The sequence below is a fragment of the Thunnus thynnus genome, chromosome 17, assembly GCF_963924715.1.
Source record: "Thunnus thynnus chromosome 17, fThuThy2.1, whole genome shotgun sequence".
NCBI classification, from domain to species: Eukaryota; Metazoa; Chordata; class Actinopteri; order Scombriformes; family Scombridae; genus Thunnus; species Thunnus thynnus.
Window position 1 is genome coordinate 6,194,733 of NC_089533.1, and position 17,460 is coordinate 6,212,192.

General features: G+C 38.8%; 3 protein-coding genes across 3 annotated transcripts; 1 reads left to right on the forward strand and 2 right to left on the reverse strand.

Moving 5' to 3' along the window:
• The first annotated feature begins 162 nt into the window (after nucleotides 1–162).
• On the forward strand, nucleotides 163–3,034 carry si:dkey-66i24.7 (uncharacterized). Its single transcript, XM_067570783.1, has 2 exons — nucleotides 163–359; nucleotides 1,475–3,034. The coding sequence occupies exons 1-2, from the start codon at nucleotides 266–268 to the stop codon at nucleotides 2,077–2,079; spliced, it is 699 nt and encodes a 232-aa protein (XP_067426884.1). The 5' UTR covers nucleotides 163–265; the 3' UTR covers nucleotides 2,080–3,034.
• A 1,732-nt stretch (nucleotides 3,035–4,766) lies between these two features.
• On the reverse strand, nucleotides 4,767–8,094 carry LOC137168259 (putative nuclease HARBI1). The gene is made up of 3 exons (XM_067570782.1): nucleotides 7,395–8,094; nucleotides 5,669–5,900; nucleotides 4,767–5,570 (listed from the first exon to the last, which is right to left on the reverse strand). Exons 1-3 carry the CDS (start codon nucleotides 7,728–7,730, stop codon nucleotides 4,834–4,836), a joined length of 1,305 nt encoding a protein of 434 aa, XP_067426883.1. The 5' UTR covers nucleotides 7,731–8,094; the 3' UTR covers nucleotides 4,767–4,833.
• A 1,607-nt stretch (nucleotides 8,095–9,701) lies between these two features.
• On the reverse strand, nucleotides 9,702–16,119 carry elob (elongin B). Its single transcript, XM_067570784.1, has 4 exons — nucleotides 16,005–16,119; nucleotides 12,909–13,043; nucleotides 11,628–11,736; nucleotides 9,702–11,435 (listed from the first exon to the last, which is right to left on the reverse strand). Exons 1-4 carry the CDS (start codon nucleotides 16,005–16,007, stop codon nucleotides 11,323–11,325), a joined length of 360 nt encoding a protein of 119 aa, XP_067426885.1. The 5' UTR covers nucleotides 16,008–16,119; the 3' UTR covers nucleotides 9,702–11,322.
• Between the last annotated feature and the right edge of the window lie 1,341 nt (nucleotides 16,120–17,460).

Sequence of the window (17,460 nt, forward strand, 5' to 3'; positions counted from 1 at the left end):
TGGCGATGAGAACGTGCGGCTTGTGTTAAGCAGGTCGCAGCGGTTAAGGGATTGTAGTTCATTTGGAACGGCAGACTATTCAAAAACCCGTTTGTGTTAACCAAAACGGACTACAATTCCCTATCTGTCGAGTGACGTTGCTATTTTCATCGTTTTACTCGATGCGAGAAAGCGCATCGGTGCCTCTGAGAGGTTGTTAAATTCCGCGGTAGATACGCCGCTAATAAAAAAACAACTTTAACTGTAATGGTGGTGGTTTAGCAGCATGGAGGTGATCGAAACAATTGTGATACAAAGCGCTGAAGTGGAAGGAAAAGAGACGGTGGTGTCCAGTGTGGACGCAGATAAAACAAAAACAGGTCAGTAGTCGTAGCCTGAAGTTAGATTTCATCCAGTCATCGCATGATGCGAGGAGGGCCTGATGAGTGCGCAGGCTCTGCCTCCAATGAATTCATTACTATATGTTTATCTGGTAGCTTCAAAAAGCTGTTTCATTAGACAGGACATGTCAAATTATAAAATCAGTAATCTTGGGGAAAAAAAACAGTGCAAAGTCATAAATTTATCAACCAATTACCAGTGGTTGAAAGTAACTAAGTACATTTACTCAAGTACTGCACTTAAGGACAATTTTATGCTACTTTATACTTCCACGCCACTACATTTCAGAGAGAAATATTGTATTTTCTACTCCACTACATTTATTTGACAGCTTTAGTTACTTTTCAGATGAAGATTTGACACAATGGATAATATAACAAGCTTTTAAAATACAACACATTGTTAAAGATGAAACCAGTGGTGTCCAACCTTTTTGGCTTTTGACGTTTAACAAAAAGCAGTGTGTAGTCGGGGTCACATTTCACATGTCTATAAGTTGTTAACAGCTCCACCAAATAGTGGTTTTTCCCTCTAAACTTCTCACATGCTTTCATTTCAATAAATATTCAAATGATCCAATATTTCACCAAAAATCAAAGATTTGAGAAAAAGTCCAAAAACTGAAAACAGATTTGTGTATTAGAACTTTGTTTTTTCTTCTTTCCTCTCCCATTAATCATCTCACGACCCCTCAGATTTATCTGCTGACCCTTTGGAGGGGCCTCGACCCCTAGGTTGGGAGCCACTGGACTAAACTAGCTAACTGTATATAAAGTAGTTGAAACTAGCTCCACCTCCAGCAGCTACAACAGTAACATGCTGCTCTAACACTGATGCTTCACTATTAATAATCTAATGATGTCATATATAATAATATATCAGTCAGAGGGACCAAACCACTACTTTTACTGCAATACTTTAACTACATCAAGCTCATAATACTTATGTACTGTTACTTAAGCACGATTTTTTATGCAGGACTTGTAATGGAGTGTTTTTACATTGTTGTATTGGTACTTTTACTTAAGTAAAGGATCTGAATACGTCTTCCATCACTGCCAATGACATGATCCACCTTTGTTTTCCTCTCTAGAATTCATATGGACACTTCAGGCTACGTGGCACCTTGTTAACACGCGGCTTGAGATGGATCAAGCTTTTGACCAGCCAGTGTGCAAGAAAAAGAAACTTTGGGAGATGGTGGCAGTGAAGGTGAACGCCAAACTGAGGGAGTCAGACGTCACCGATGTCACCGTGAAGGCCTATGAGTGTGACCTCAAGTGGAGAAACATGTTGGCCACGTACAGGAAGAACGCAGAGAGGGCCAAGAGGCTGGGAGCAGCCAGCGTCCACTGGGAGTTCTTCAAGGCCATGCACGAGGTCCTGGGCAAGAGCAGGGAGGAGATTGAAGCTCAGCGCCAGGCCAAGCTCAGCGGGACGAGAGTGGGCAAGGCCATAGCCAGCAAAAGATTCACCCCTATCCTCCCTACGCCTCCCGCGACAGCCGCTCCCTGCTCCTCCAGGCCTCCACAGGACGTCCTGCAGCTGTACATGGAGCTGCAGGAGAGGAAGATGAACATGTGGGCCCAGCAGAAAGCTCTGGAGGAGAGGAAGATAGAGGCCATCAACAACCTGGCTCAGGCCATCTCCAGCCTGGCTCAGAAGAACAGCACGCAGATGCCCAAAGACGGACATTAGACAAGAGACGTGAAGCGGATCTGAACTTACCAAAAACTCTCATGATACTGCACGAAGAACACTGCTTGAGCATATTTTTAAATGAAGGCTCTTTGGTCATGTTGGCGTATTTTTATTGTTACAGTTTTTAGAATAGTTTGGCCAGTCTGAACTCTGTAGAGAAATGTCATAATTAATGAAAATAAGACACATAGGACAGAGACTCTCATATCATACCTTGGCAGCACTTGTGTTTACTGAAAACAGTCCACATATCACTTAATAGTTTGGCCTTTTCTCTTTATCTCGCAGTGCATCACTTATTTTTGTACCAAAATTAATTGATAATAATTATTTTCATTATCAATTATCTGCCAATTATTTTGTTGATTAATTATTTTGTCTATAAAATGTCAGAAAATAGTGAAAATTATCCTTATAACACCCCAGAGTCAAAGTTGACATCTTCAAATGTCCTTTTTTGTCCAATTAACAGAAAAAAACCTAAAAATATCCAATTTACTATCATTAATAACAAAGATAAACATTACATCATCACATCTGAGAAGCTGAAACCAACACATTTTTGCCATATTTGCTTAAAAAACAATTATTCGATCATAAAAAGTTGATGATTAATTTTCTAACAATCGACTAATCGATGAATCGACTAATTGTTGCAGCTCTAGAAAAGTTAATTATGATCAGAGAGTAAAAAGAATACTAAAATATTACTCATATATAATATTAATACAAGCATCCTTCCATCACTGTACCAGTTATTGATATTAAATGTCAGTCTATGCAAGAGTGGAGCATGTTTTGTATGAAAATGACCAGAAAAAATACATGAATGCAGGTATCAATAGCTGTATTCATTATTAATATACACTATGTTATCAGACAGTATGAACAACTTCATGTAATGTATTCTAAAAAAAAACAACTGCTTTGCAATAAACACTACTTTTGTAAATGTTTGTTCAGCTGAGCTCTATTTACATATTTGGTGGTGGACAGAATATTAGAAACATGTATGCCAGCGGTAGGCAAATAGCGGCCCGTGATCCAAATCCGGCCCTCCAATAGAAATATTTGGCCCCTTAATGAAAGTGGAAGTTTTTGACTTTCATAGTTTACCAGTGTTGATATCAGTATATCATAATTAAAGTCTATTAACGTAATCAATGTGCAACTCATTACTATTGTGATTATTGCAAAAAATAACAGCAATATTAGTATTGATTATAATTGTGTTTAGAGAGTTTTGTGGTATTACTTATAAGTGTTCAAATTGAACACAAACAAATATAATATTCTGACCAGTCGTTGATATTTATCCTTATTTGGCAAAATGTCTCAGATTTCTCCCAGAAAGTAATAACATTGATGTTTTTTTTCCCATTGTGTAAGTCTGATTATGTCAGAATTTTTCATGTAGTAAAAACCCATTTAACTAAACTTATCAATCTTAAAGGTGCAATATATGACAATCGTCCCACTCGTTATTTGCTATGTAATGATATAGTGATGTACTGGCGACCTGAGCAGAGAATGAAGTCACACTCCCTCTGAGTGTGTTGTTATCATTGACTGTATATAAACATGGACGTCATGACAGCTGCCCAAAAGTGAAGCCAAAACACCTCAATCGCCCCCTGGTGGCTGGTTGCAGTGTAGGTCATAATTGTCATGTTAGTGGATGGGACATGAGCCAAACTAAAAAAATCAAAATACACGTCAAATTAATTTTTCCCAAAGATGGTTTCTGTCATTTTAGATCATTCTGATCACGCTGATGTTTGTCCAAGTGCTCATTTTTCTGATAAATTTGTTTTTAATTAGTTGTTTGATGATATAAAAAAGAGGGTGGAACGTCATGATTGACAGTTGAGACAGCCACTCTAAAACCTCCATCATCCCGCTGTCCGACTTTGCTGCGCAGACTCCAGCTGCAAATAACGTCACACAAATATTTTGGCTTCACTTTTGCATAGTGGTAGAAAGTGGAGACACATCGTCCATATTTATATACAGTCAGTGGTTGTAATCCGAGTCTCTCTGCTCTTTGTTTTGATAGTCGGTTAGCGTATGTGAGTCCCTCGCTGTCTTCCCCGTGGCCGTTTTCAACATGGCGGCTGGGTCGCAAACTTTATCAGATTACAGCTGAACAGTAAATTAAAATATGTTTCTGAACATTTGAGGGGAGAAATAGACAATGCAGTAACAGAATCTTGATCCATATTTGATCAGCGCTGCCTAGTTTGACGGTTTGATCTGAGTTTCATGAGCTGTCTGTTCAGATAAAACTCTTTTTTTTACAACTTTATTGACTAAAAGACGCACTTTTGTTTCAGTCTGAGATGCTGGTGCTATAATGCGACATCTTGTGGGGGGGTGAATGTCGTATATTGTATCTTTTAAGTCTATTTGGTGTGGTTACATTTGGATTTTACTTTTTCAAATACATTTTAAAAGTGGAAATGAAACTGTTTGCAACTGTGAAAGATAAACATGTAAACTCTATGTCCACTCCAATTAACTAAAAAATCCTATCATGAATTATTATCCCCGACGGTAAATTAACCACAGAAATGAACCAGAATTACTGTTATATATCACACAATATAAATGCTTTAATAACAAACATGTCCCTGTTATCTGATTGCTGTGATGTTTATGTGCAGAAACACTCAGACAGTGAGAGATCCTGTTAAAATAAACCTTTAATTTACAGAAATGTTCATTCTCTCCAACAACAGACACCATCACACATCATGTGCTTTCAGAATTGTGTTTAAACAGAAAGTCCGCGATGTCGTCGCGTCTGCGTACGCCCTCGTCATTCTCCTCCTGCTCCTCCTCTCCCTCTTGGCTCATGACTTCCTCTTTCTCAACCTCTCCTTGAACCACTTCTCCCATGTCCAAAAACACGTTGTGCAACACGCAGGCGGTCAGCACGACAGCTCTGGCTCGATCGTAGTTCCCGATATCCAAATACCTGAGTCTCTGAAATCTGGCTCTCAGCGTGGCGACGGCCTGATCCAGAATGTGAAAATGTGCCTCCAGCGTCTTGTTAAAGAGCTCCTCTCTTGGTCCGTGACTTCCTGTGGTGTATGGGGTTAAAATGTGAGCGGTGAGCGGGTAGCCGGCTCTGGCCACCAGGCAGGAGCCGGGCGGCATCAGCTCAGGATGCTGTTTGAGTTTGTTTCTCACTGCGCTGCCTCTGTCCACGTCTGATCCTTTACTGATTCTGCAGTGGAGGAAACGGCCCTTGCAGTCGCATATGAGCTCAAGGTTGAGCCAGGAGTCGGGATGGGCCTCCCTCTTCATCCTCTTCACCTCAGGCACTGCGCTCTCCACGTCATGTTTCCCTATAGGCAGGCGGATCGGGATCCGTGTGAATCCCAGCACTCCCAGTACCTGAGGGATACTTTGCTCCTCTTCTTCCTGCTCCCTCTCTTTTCCCAGCTGACTGGAAAGTGGGAGCAGAGCCTCTACAGCCTCTCTGCCTGGAGAATAGAGATGAAATAAACACACTATTATCATTTTCAGCTCTGTTTTTGCACTGATATCAACAAAACCACAAACAACACTGACGTCAACCCACCGTCCGGCCATCTGATGAGCCTCTCCTGCAGCATGTTGACGCGCTCGCAGAAAGAGAAGAAGATCCTGTGGATGTTTCCTTTCTCCAGGCGGAAGCGGCGGGAAACGCAGCGGTAGCTGACGCGCTCGGAGAGCAGCGTGAGGGACAGCAGGACCGTGTGAGACAGAGATAAGCGAGCTCGTCCAGCCATTCGAGCTCTAGATGTGGAGCTTTGAAGCAGATCGGCGATGTGCTGATGAATGAATGTGAATGAAAAAAAAAAGGAGAAAATTATTTTACAGTTTCCAAACATCAGTCAGTTAGTAGATTTAAATGGTATTTAAGGTAAAATTGAGCATAAACATCACAAGCACAGTGAAATCTGGGCCCAAAGCTGGAAAGAATCCATAAAAAGTCCAGTACGATCATATAGAGATGAAACTATTTATCAATTAGTCAATCAGAAAATTATTCTGCAACTATTTAGGTAATTAATTTATCGGCAGAGTCACTTTTCAAGCAAAAATGGCAAAACATTCTCGGTTTCCAGCTTCTTACATGTGAGAATTTGCTATTTTTCTCTCTTTTATATTATTATAAATTGAATATCTTTGGGTTTTGAGGTGCTAGTTGGACAGAAGACGTCACACTGGATTGTGGTTTTTCACAATTTTCTGACATTTTACACATACACAGACTACTCGATCAATAAAGAAAATAAAATAATAGTTAGTTGCAGCCTTGCAGCCCAAAAACAGTAACATGGCTGCTTGAACAGATTAATTGAGGTGATGCAATCTCTTTTGTTTACAGTGTAGTTTCACTCAGAACAATCATGTAAATACAAGACGTAAACAGTAGAGAGAAAAACACTCACTGGAAGTGTTTATGTGCACTGCAAACAAGTAAAATAAAACTTTTGGGTTGCCAAGTTGTAAAAAAATCCTCCAAGTTGGCAGTAAAACATTAAATTGTTGACCAACAATCTCCACTAGGGCTGCAACTAATGATTATTTTCATAATTGATTAGTCATTCTGTCTGTAAAATGTTGTAAAATAGTGAAATGACTGTTAAAAGGTTACATCTTTAAATGTCTTATTTTGTCCGAATAACAATCCAAAACCCAACGATCAGTTTACTATCATGTGTGACAGAGAAAAGCATTAAATCATCACATTTGAGAAGCTAAAAGCAGACGATGTTTGGCATTTAAAAAAAATGACTAAAAGGATTATTCAGTATTATCAAAATAGTTGCTGATTAATTTTCTATTGACTATTGATCGATTAATCAACTTGTTCAAATCCAATTGTTGCAGCTCTGATCTCCACAGGTTATTCCAGGAGGGTAAAATGGTCCATTAGATGAATTAAAGGACCAAAAATCCTGCTGGAGGAATTTTTTGTAACCCAAAAGTTGTTACTGGATTAAAGGACGAGTTCACAGTTTTGCCAAGTCTGCCTTAAAACAACAGCCAGGAGCCCAAATGAACGTTTAAACATGTTTTCCTTGCTGTTGTTTTAAGACACACTTGAAAGATTGTGAACTCCTTTAACAATGGTGCACAACAGATCAATTAAGCATCAGTAAATTATCTACTGACCATTCATAAAGTCACTGGTTGCTACGTTTAAACCCTTCATGAACAGTGGCTTAATGCTCTCACCCCCTTTTAAAGATGTATAAACTTATTTTAGGGTCTCAGATGTGTTTGTTTGTTTGTTTGTTTGTCAGGTAGTTTATTACCTTGACTACAGCTGTGTCTACAGTCTCCAGCTGTTCTCGGCTCTCTGCTGTCTCTTCCTCTGCAGGACTGGATGTGGTCGTGTGTAAAACTTGCGGCTGCACATTAGCTTGATCCTGCAGTAACTGGACGTATATAGCAGCAGGTGGTGGTGGAGGAGGAGGAGGAGGAGGAGGAGGCTGAGTTTTTAGTTTTGTTATCAGGTCAGCCTCCAGGATCTCCTCCACCGCCTGGTCCAACCGCTGCTCCAGCTCGGCCGGAGACAGAGGCTGCCACTCTCGCTCCACCATGTCCAGCACGGCTCGGCCCGCCGACAAAACACAATCATCGATGTCCATGAGTGCTGCTGATGGATCAACTAGATCCCTTGTTTTTGTCTAAGTTACGACAGGGGTCATTAGTGTGTCGCGGCGCAGCCGCAAAATGCTAATATAGCTGAGTAGTGTCTGGATGGTAACCCCAGACCCACGATTCGCCGCGAAAACTCTCGCGAGATTGATCTTTTTTTTTTTTTTTAAACAAAATTATGATCTTTCCCGAACTCTAACCGAGTTTTTTGTGTCTAAACCTAACCAGACCTTAACCACAGCGCTGTCACGTCATACAACATGATTATTTTTGTAAAACGCGCACAATGAAGAAACAACGTGCACAAATATCGCGAGAGTTACGTAAATCTAGGATCACCATCTAGACAGCTAACGTCTGCTGCCTTCAAGTGCTGTCGGAGAGTTCAACGTTTTCTCTGATACGTTCAGGAACAGCGAGCACATAACTCAGTCAAGGTTTGCTAAGTGGTTAAAATTGTATCTGAAATAGATTGTTAAACAGCCATTTTGAGCTTAGATAATCAACAAGTACTTGATTAAACAATTACTTGACCGACAAAAAATTAATCTGTAGCTGTACTTTGTTTTTGTTTTTTTGTATAATTGCTTAATCGTTAAAATCATTTATTAAGCAAAAAAAGTGCAGTCTCTGGTTGTAGTGTCTTATATTTAAAGATCCCCTCCAGGCATTTATTAAGACATACAAAAATACTCAGAACTTGGAACAATAATGTGAGTCTGATATGTTTTTTTTCCCACAAAAACACATAATTACCTTGTTAAAATCCTTAAAATGATATCTACTCCTTCTCCCTCATTAAAAATCCTGGACAACAAACACATTGAGTGGAAGGGGACTTTAAGGATCTGCTGCTTTTCTCTGTTTCATATCACTGTATATTTCATATCTTTTGGTTTTGCTGAACTATTTGAAAACGTCATGCTGGGGTCTCAAGTGTTCAGTTTGCCATTTTTCAGAATTTGTTGTGATATTTTACAGACCAAATGATTTATTGTTTTGACTTGTCAAATATAATTACATATTTTAACAGTTATTACCAATTATCTCAATATAAGCAAAGTAACACAATTGCAAATTGTTGCGTCACAAATTTTTAAGGGCTGCAACTAACAATTATTTTCATTTTGATTAATCTGTCAATTATTTTCTCATCTAATCGCATAGTCATTTGGTCTAGAACAGAGGTTTTCAAACTGGGGGGCAAATATTACATTAGTTATCAAAAGGAGATCATGTAGAATAACCTAAATGTGTGTGATTTGGTTTAATAGTTCAGAGATAAAATAGTTTTGGGGAATTTTAAGGTTTTTCCCACTTTCCCAGAGTCAGAAACTAATAAATGCCTTCAGACACACCTTTTTTTATGTATTTAGTGTAGTCTGAAGTTATGTCAAACAACAATATCAGGCTATCTTAGCTCAATTGTTGAGTGTCTATGGGACCAAATAACAATCATGATCCCTTAGGCATCCAGGAATTGAGCAATACTAAGTAAACTAAAGGGAGGGTGAGGGGGCGTCTTTTTCCAAGCTTTGTCTGAGGGGACACTCACAGTCTCAGACTTTGAAAAGCCCTGATCTAGTAAATGGTGAAACATGTCGATCTGTGTTTCCTAAAGCCCAAGATGACATCCTCAAACATCTTGTTTTGTCCACAACCCAAAGATATTCAACTTACTGTCATAAAAGACTAAAGAAACCAGGAAATATTCACATTTGAGAAGCTGGAACCATAAAATTTGGGCTTTTTTAGCTGACGTTATTATATATGACAGTGACTTTAATTCAGCAGAATATGACAAGAAGAGGAACTACATGAGACAACAGCTGCTATTTAAAAATGACTGATTGTTCTTCAAATGTGTCAAAGTGTGTGTAAAATATATTATATTGTGTCAATATGTTTACCACTGACTACAAAAGCATACAAAAAAAAAAATACACCAGAGTGCACACAGGTGAAAAACAGTTGTTTTAATGTTAAATCAGTTACAAGTGCAACTTGTTGATCACGTCCCACTGTTTAACAGCCTCAATTTGCAAATGCTTTTTGTTTACTTAATGTCAACAATTTCATTCAACACCCTCAGGTCAGAAGATCTTCTCCCTGAAGTGAATAATGGAGGATTTTTTTATTTATTTATGTTTTTTTTTTTTTTTTTTTTTAAATTGTAGTTTTCTTGACCATGAGATCCTGTGTTACGCTTCACGTTTCGATGTGCAGATGAGTTCATTTCTCCTTTAATTTGTAGGAAAACAATGTGTATTAAGGTATTAATGGTGTATAATAAAACACACGTTGCAGCATGAACTAAAAACTAAAGGGAGTAGTGAATCTTGGGGGGAGGGTGGGGGGTGGGAGGGGTAATGGAGGGTTAAATGTGCAGCCTGCTGATCACAGGCACAGATCCATAACTCACCACACAAATACAACCTGTTTAACTTTATGTTCACTATAAACATTTAGGCCTCGTTCATTAAAAGTCAACAAGATCTCCTCAACATCTCCAAGATGTCATGTGCTACAATCAAACACTGGAGAGGAAAGTTGGTTAGTTCCTACCTTTTGTTAGTGAGGTAAGAAAAAAAAAAAAAAAAAAAAAAGGATCAATAATGACTACTTATCCATTTTTTTTGATTGCTGCTCTACCTGTCAGTCATTTCAACACCAGGTCCACGCCAGCGTTACGTGTGTTGGGAGATACCCGCAGCTGAGTGCGTTCAAGTCTCAGTAACTTCTGTAAGCAGCTATGAAACTACAACTACTGATAGGTAAAGTACCAGGAAATGCTCATCTTTAACGCCGGATCTTCTGCCAACAAAGTGACTCTTATTTTTAATTTTTTTTTTTTATTTCAGATTCAATATTGTTCAAAAAAGTTTCTTGAAATACAGATAGTAACTTAAGAAATTCACAAACTCCTAGCTATTGTCGCCACACACACACACACATCCAGGCCAAAAGACCAAAAAACATGTTAAATCCTAGTAATAGTTTAATAAAGAAAAACACACAAACATAAAAGCCTAAAAATGTCACACCTTAACTCCCACATTTAAGCCAGCAAAATAATAAAAAAAAAAAAAAAAAACACAAGTAAGGCAGCGTTAACCTTACCCCAAATAAAGACTAGAATTAATTAAATACGAGGTACAATTCTTTATGTTCAGCCTTTACCAATCCCATGGATGACTGACAGTGTCGTGACAAGTCCGTCAGGTTATCTCTGAAGGGTCTTGTGTGAAATTATCAATTTATCTAGCATGCGTTCACCGATTTCAGGATAAATGAACCACTTTGAAACCAACCCCGCCCTCACATATACAACAAGGGGAAAATCCGTGTTTGTAACTGTTTATGCCCCAGCTGAAGATCTGTCGTCCGCGAGGGGAAAACTCAACCGCTGAGGCATCGCTTCCCAAAAAAAAAAAAAAAAAAAAAAAAAAAAAATTCAACCCCCTCCTCTCCTTTCCCCTCCCTTTCCCCCCTTGGTGCGTCCTCCCTCTCGTGTCCCTCTCGTTTTTTTTTCCCCCTCTCTCTCTCTCTCTCTCACTCTTTCTCTCTCTTTCTGTCTCTCTCTCACTGTACAGCCTGTTCGTTGGCTGTGCTGCCCGAGTCCTGGGGCTTCATGACGTCAGGGAGCTCTGGGGGAGTGGAGAAGGGCTCGATCCTCAGCTGCTCGAATGAATCATCTGAGAGAACGACAGAGACAGACGGTGACAAGAGGGGAGAGAGAGAGAGAAGAGAGAAAGAGAGAGAGAGAGAAGTCTGAGTGAGTTCTATGAGGAACTGAAAGTAAATCAAAGCAGGAAAGTTTGAAACAGCCCTATCAGCTCAGACTGATAACATAAGTAAACACGGACAAATATTGGCAAACTAATTACCGCTCTGACGGAAAGCTAATCCCACTGTGGCCGGGGCCTGGGGTCGGGCTGTTTGATTTGTGAAGCCACAATTTCCAAGAGTTTGACTGTCGTTAAGCAGCACGTCATCCTGGTCAACAAAACATAAACAGAGCAGATGTTAATACACAACTTTTTTTTTTACTTCTCACACTAAACAGTCTAAACATTATCAGCCCTTTCAGAGTGATGATGTCCAAGACGTCTGAAGAGTCAGGAGATCAAGTTGCAGCAGGTTTTGTGACGAGTGGAAAATCAGTGAGGACTCAGCGAGACCGCACAGCTCGCTGTTAGGAAGAATACGTCTTTGAAAGTTTGAAAGTGAAACTTTAAGGCAAATTAAAGGCTGAAGGTTAAAAAGAAAGTAGTCCAAGCTTAGCATTTGGCTTTGTAACAGTCTGTTAGGGGTGAGCAACGCGGATCAAATCCTGCATCTCGTATGACAAACATGAAAGTTATTTTACATATCGTAACCTCAAATTTTCTAGAGAATCAATTGAGAAACTTTTTATGACATCTAGTGAGTTGAAAGCATACAAAACTCCAAAGAATCCCATCAGCTGTCCTGCCCACATAAGTCTGATACAACTATAGATATAAAAGAGATGCTAACTGGTATTAACAGTGTAGAGAAACGTAATAATATAGACACATTTATATCATCTCACAGTATCACCCACCGCTGCACTCTGCTCAAATCAGACAGTGTGGGTTCTGATATTGCTCTAAACTTACATGGACATGTTTCATCAACATGTAGATATGAACAACAACAACAACAAACTGACTTAACTTCAGGCCTCCTCTGAGGCCGAGGCTCAAAAGTTCACCGGAATATTGAGTTGCTGCTGTGGGCGTACGGCTCCTTATGAGGCAGTTAAATAAATGAAAATGAGGTTTTTGTCTTTGCTGCACATAAATATATTGAAGCTGTGGGGCTCGCCTTTATTGGAGCTGGCTTATCTTTCTGATTTGATATGTTGAGCAATATTAAACAATTTTAAAATAACAGCATTTGTTTTATCTGAAAGATGGGTCTAATCATGGGAGTAAATACAAAATATCTGGGATAAATCAACTGTGTTATCTGAAAGCAATGAAATCCTTAGTTGTATGCATATGGTCCATTTACTGTTTTTTACTAATCAGACAGTTTACAGGCAGCTCACACCCTGACTGTATGGAATTTTTTTTTTACTGACAAATCAATAACCAGCCTAAACTTCCCTCCCATCAGAGATATTTTTCGATGATTTCTTTTACCTTATAAAGCCTCTGTTCTTCAGGTGGCCTCTTTAAGATGCCTTCCACAATACGCTTCAGTTCGTAGACTGTGGTGGACTCTTTGGCATCTGTGAAGATGGTCGTCTTGTGACGTCGAATCATTAGAAACACGTCCTGGAGTAACATTGAATGACAAAGGAATGAGTGGAAATGATGAATATTCACATCAGAAAAACTGAATTGTTTAACAGGTAAACAGTGTTTTCTCAGGCACTGTTCACACCTGACATTAAAATGAGCGGACAGCTCTAAGTAAAGGTGTGAATGTACTTAAGATACATTGAGGACGCAGTGAGACATAAAACACGTCGTCTGATTTCCATCTGGCCCCCAAGATTTTTGATTTAGCCTGCATGCAAGTTCTTCTTCTTCCTCTTCCTCCTCCTCCTCCTCTTGACAGATTAGGCACTTAACCCGCCAGTTAAAACAACAACGTATTCGGTCTTTGCAAAGGGAAATCATGTAAGTGTTTATTTGTGTGTGGAACTGGGAAGTCAGATACGATGACAAGTGGTCACTGGAGACGCAAGTGTGAACTGACGTACTTAGAGCTGTCCACTTGTGATCAGATGACCCGGGATGTATGTTAATGCCAGGTGTGAACAGAGCCTCTGACATAAAGCTCATATTTCTCCCTGAAACGACTCGTTCATGTTGTGATGTTGGATTGTTTCAATTAGATTTCTTCCAAAGCTTAAAAACAACCAACCAAAACTAAAACAGTATCTAGGATGAAATCCTGTTTTCTATCCCACGTAGAGCTGCAACAACTAGTTGAACAACAGAAAATTAATCAGCAGCTATTTTGATCATTTAATAATCATTTTGAGTAATTTTTTAAAGAAAAAAATGCCAAAATCTTCTTGTTTAAGCTTCTTAAACATGATTTTTTTTAGTCCTCTGACAGTAAACTGAATATCTCTGGATTGTGGACAAAACGAAACAGTTAAGGTTGCATACTGAGCTTTGGGAAACAGTGATCATCGTTTTTCACAACTTTCTGACACTTAATTGACGGACTAATTGCTTAATTGAGTAATTAATCGACACATTAATCAATAATGAAAATAATGGATAGTTGCAGCCCTAATCCTAAACCCATATACCCCGCAAGGGAATAAAGCTCAGTTTGGTGTAAAGATAAACTTTAATACACAAATCAATACTGCTCGTCTCTGTGGTAAAAGCTCCGGAAAGTGGCTCTTGACATTATAGCTGCAACTAACGATTATTTTCTCAAATGAATTGATTAGTTGTTTGGCCCATAAAATGTAAGAAAATGGTGACAAATGTCAATCTGTGTTTCCCAAAACCCAAGATGCAACCTTGTTTAATCCCAACCAACAGTCCACAACCCAAAGATATTCAGTTTACTGTCATAGAGGACTAAAGGAACCAGAAAATATTCACATATGAGAAGCTGGAATCTGAGAATTTGGACTTTTTTCTTGTTGGCAATAAATCGAATAATCGACTGATACTTGACAGCACCAGATGAAAGCTTTGCCATTTGCTCATTTGATCAATTAAAGTGAAAGCATGACGACTGCGTGCCATCTATTTCAGTTTTTTTTTTTTCTTAAATCAAAACACAACAGTACTAGAACCACTGACCCACCACACAAAAGGAAATGCCCAAGCAAAGCCTAAAAACAAAGTCCTTGATGAATTTGTTTTATGTAGTCTGAATATTTCATGATAATGCAAACCAGCGGTATAACAGATGTACAGTCTGCTGAAGCTCTAAAAACAAGGCTTAGAGTCTTGCTTTACTAAGAGCATATGGTAAGTTTAAAATCAAACATACAGTGATAAAACTTTTAACAAACATTAAAAAGACAGGTTCACAATTTTTCATGTCTGTCTCAAAACAACAGTCAGGAGCCCAAATGAACATTGAAACATGTTTTTCTTGCTGTAATCATTCCTCCTGTTCATACTGACCATTAGAAGATCCCTAACAATGTAAGTGAAGGGGGACAAAATCTACAGTCCTCCTTCTGTGCATAAATGTATTTAAAAGTTTATCTGAAGATAAAATGAAGCTTCAGACGCCCACATGAGTCAAATCAAGTAGATATCTTTCAACGTTACAGTCTTATTGTTGGTCCTTAAAAGGGGATCTTTCAATAGCCAGTATGAACAGGAGGAATGATTACAGCGAGAAAAACCTCTTCCAGTTTTCATATTGGCAACTGACTGTTGTTTTAAGCCACACTAGAAAAATTGTGAACCTGTTTAACTCAAATTATATAGTATAAAGCCCCCGTTAAGCATTTTAAGTAGCTATAACAGCCAAAATATGGCAGGTTAAACTGTGTAGCAGCTGTTATGGAAAATGTGACAGTGACAACAGTTTAATAAGCTGACAGACTGAAGTTTTAGGTTAATAGAGAACAACCTCTATCCTCAAACATTACCGTTACATTAATTTCCGCATCGAGGCATTTAAAGCCCCTCAGTGCGGCAGCTGCTAGCAAGCTTAGCTGCGGCTAACGTCACATTAGCCGTTTCAACTAACTGTTAGCTTGACTATAGCTTCCTTATTTAACTTATGATGACACTGTGGGCCATGAAGCTACCCAGCACTAAACACAGCTTGTATTGGCACCTGTCTAACATTTACTAGCTTTAAATGTTAACTCTATCCAAGTTGTTGCCTCACAGATGATAACGTTAGCAACTCGAGCTAGTTAGCTTCCTCACTGCTAGCTGCTCACTTGATCAAAAGCAAAGTTTGTTAGCTGAGCTGTCACTTAAACAGAACAATGACATAATCTTTGTTTTTCTGTCTGGATCCGATCTCTGCTAACCTTACTGTCGTCGTGAGCATTATAAAGCAATGTTCAGCTAAGTGTGTTACCGTTAACCGACGTAACGTTAAGTAAAGCTACCCAACGTTAGCTAAACAAAGACATCAGATGCTATATGGTCGCTTTTTGTGACAAGCCTGATTCAGCTACTGACAGCGTACATTTCAACGCGTAGAAAAAAAGGTCTACCGAGTAACTAAAGTAAGATTCGGCGAGTCAACAGGCCAGTACATTGTGAGCTGTATCTGTTTTCCTCACTCACCATTTCTTGCGGTTGGTTGCACACAGGGAAGAAAAAAAAAACGCCTCCACCGCACAGCGACAACTGAGATCACAGCAGCGTCACATGCAGCTACGACACATGCCAGCAGATGGCGGCAACGCAACTTCTTCTTCTTCTACTATTAGTTTTATGACGGTTGACATCCATAAGTGTCGCATTAGCGCCATCTGCTGGACTGTGACAGCTTCACAGTGATCCCATTCACAGTGTCCAGTCTAGCAGCTCAACTTTATTCTTATTTATTACCTTAAATGATAGGTTCACAACCTTTTTCATGTTTATAGATATTTCATGTTATATTTAATGCATTAAAATAACAGCACAGAACAACTGATAGACTGTAACCCAAATAGTGAACACAGTAACTGCAGGAAGTTTGTGTAAAACCAGCAATTTAAATGAATTTTGAGCAGATTATTTCATGTAAGTGCATCAGAGATGACTCTTCCTGATATTTTGGGAACTTTTTATACAATTTTCTGTCTGTATTTATTTGTTTATTTCATTTTTAACCACCATATATACTTAATTGGCATCTTTCAGTTTTTTGTTCTCTCTGATGCTTGGCGATTGACCTATTAGCTCTTTGGTTGTTTTAATTGTGTACTTTTCTAATGCAGGGCAAGGCTATTTAGCAGAGAGAGAAGGCTCTTGAATATAGCTTGTGTTCATGTCTTCACTGTGAGATTTCTATTAAGTCTATATCTTAAATAACAATATAAACTTGAATAATAATTATATTTAGTTGTTTTCTTCATAGAAATTAACAAAATGCATATATATATATATATATATATATATATATATATATATATATATATATATATATATACATACATATATAGCATCCTGCATCCTGCTTAGTCATAATGATTCTTGCATATTTATTATCTTATTTATCTTTTCTGGTTTTGTTCTCTTTCTACCCCCTACTTTCTTTAGCATTAGTATTATTCATCTATTTACTTTGTCCATAAATATTGATTTTTTTTACATACAAGCAAATATGTTTTTTGTTTGTTTGTTTTTCAATTCAACAAAGAACTTATCAGTTAAAATATTCTGGTTTCTCATGGAGCTTCGTTCCTCCCTTTGGATTCAGCAGCTACAGGTCTGTGGGATCAAAACCCTTTTAACCGCAGTGGACAGAGCTTCATCATGTCTCCCTCCGCGGTGAAACTAACAGGTGTGTTTCTTTTCACTGGCTGGGTCTTTTATGTGGGAGGACTTCATTTCCTCCTCTCAGCCTGGTAACAGCTGTCACCATAGAGAGCACGACAGCTGAATCCACACAGCAGCTGAGACGAGAACAAATCAGGGCGAGGTGCCACAAACTATACACCAGTGGTAGGGAAATAGTGGCTCGAGGGCCAAATCTGGTCCTGCAGCAAAAATATTTGGCCCCCTGATGAAACAGTAAAAATCCATCTTACAA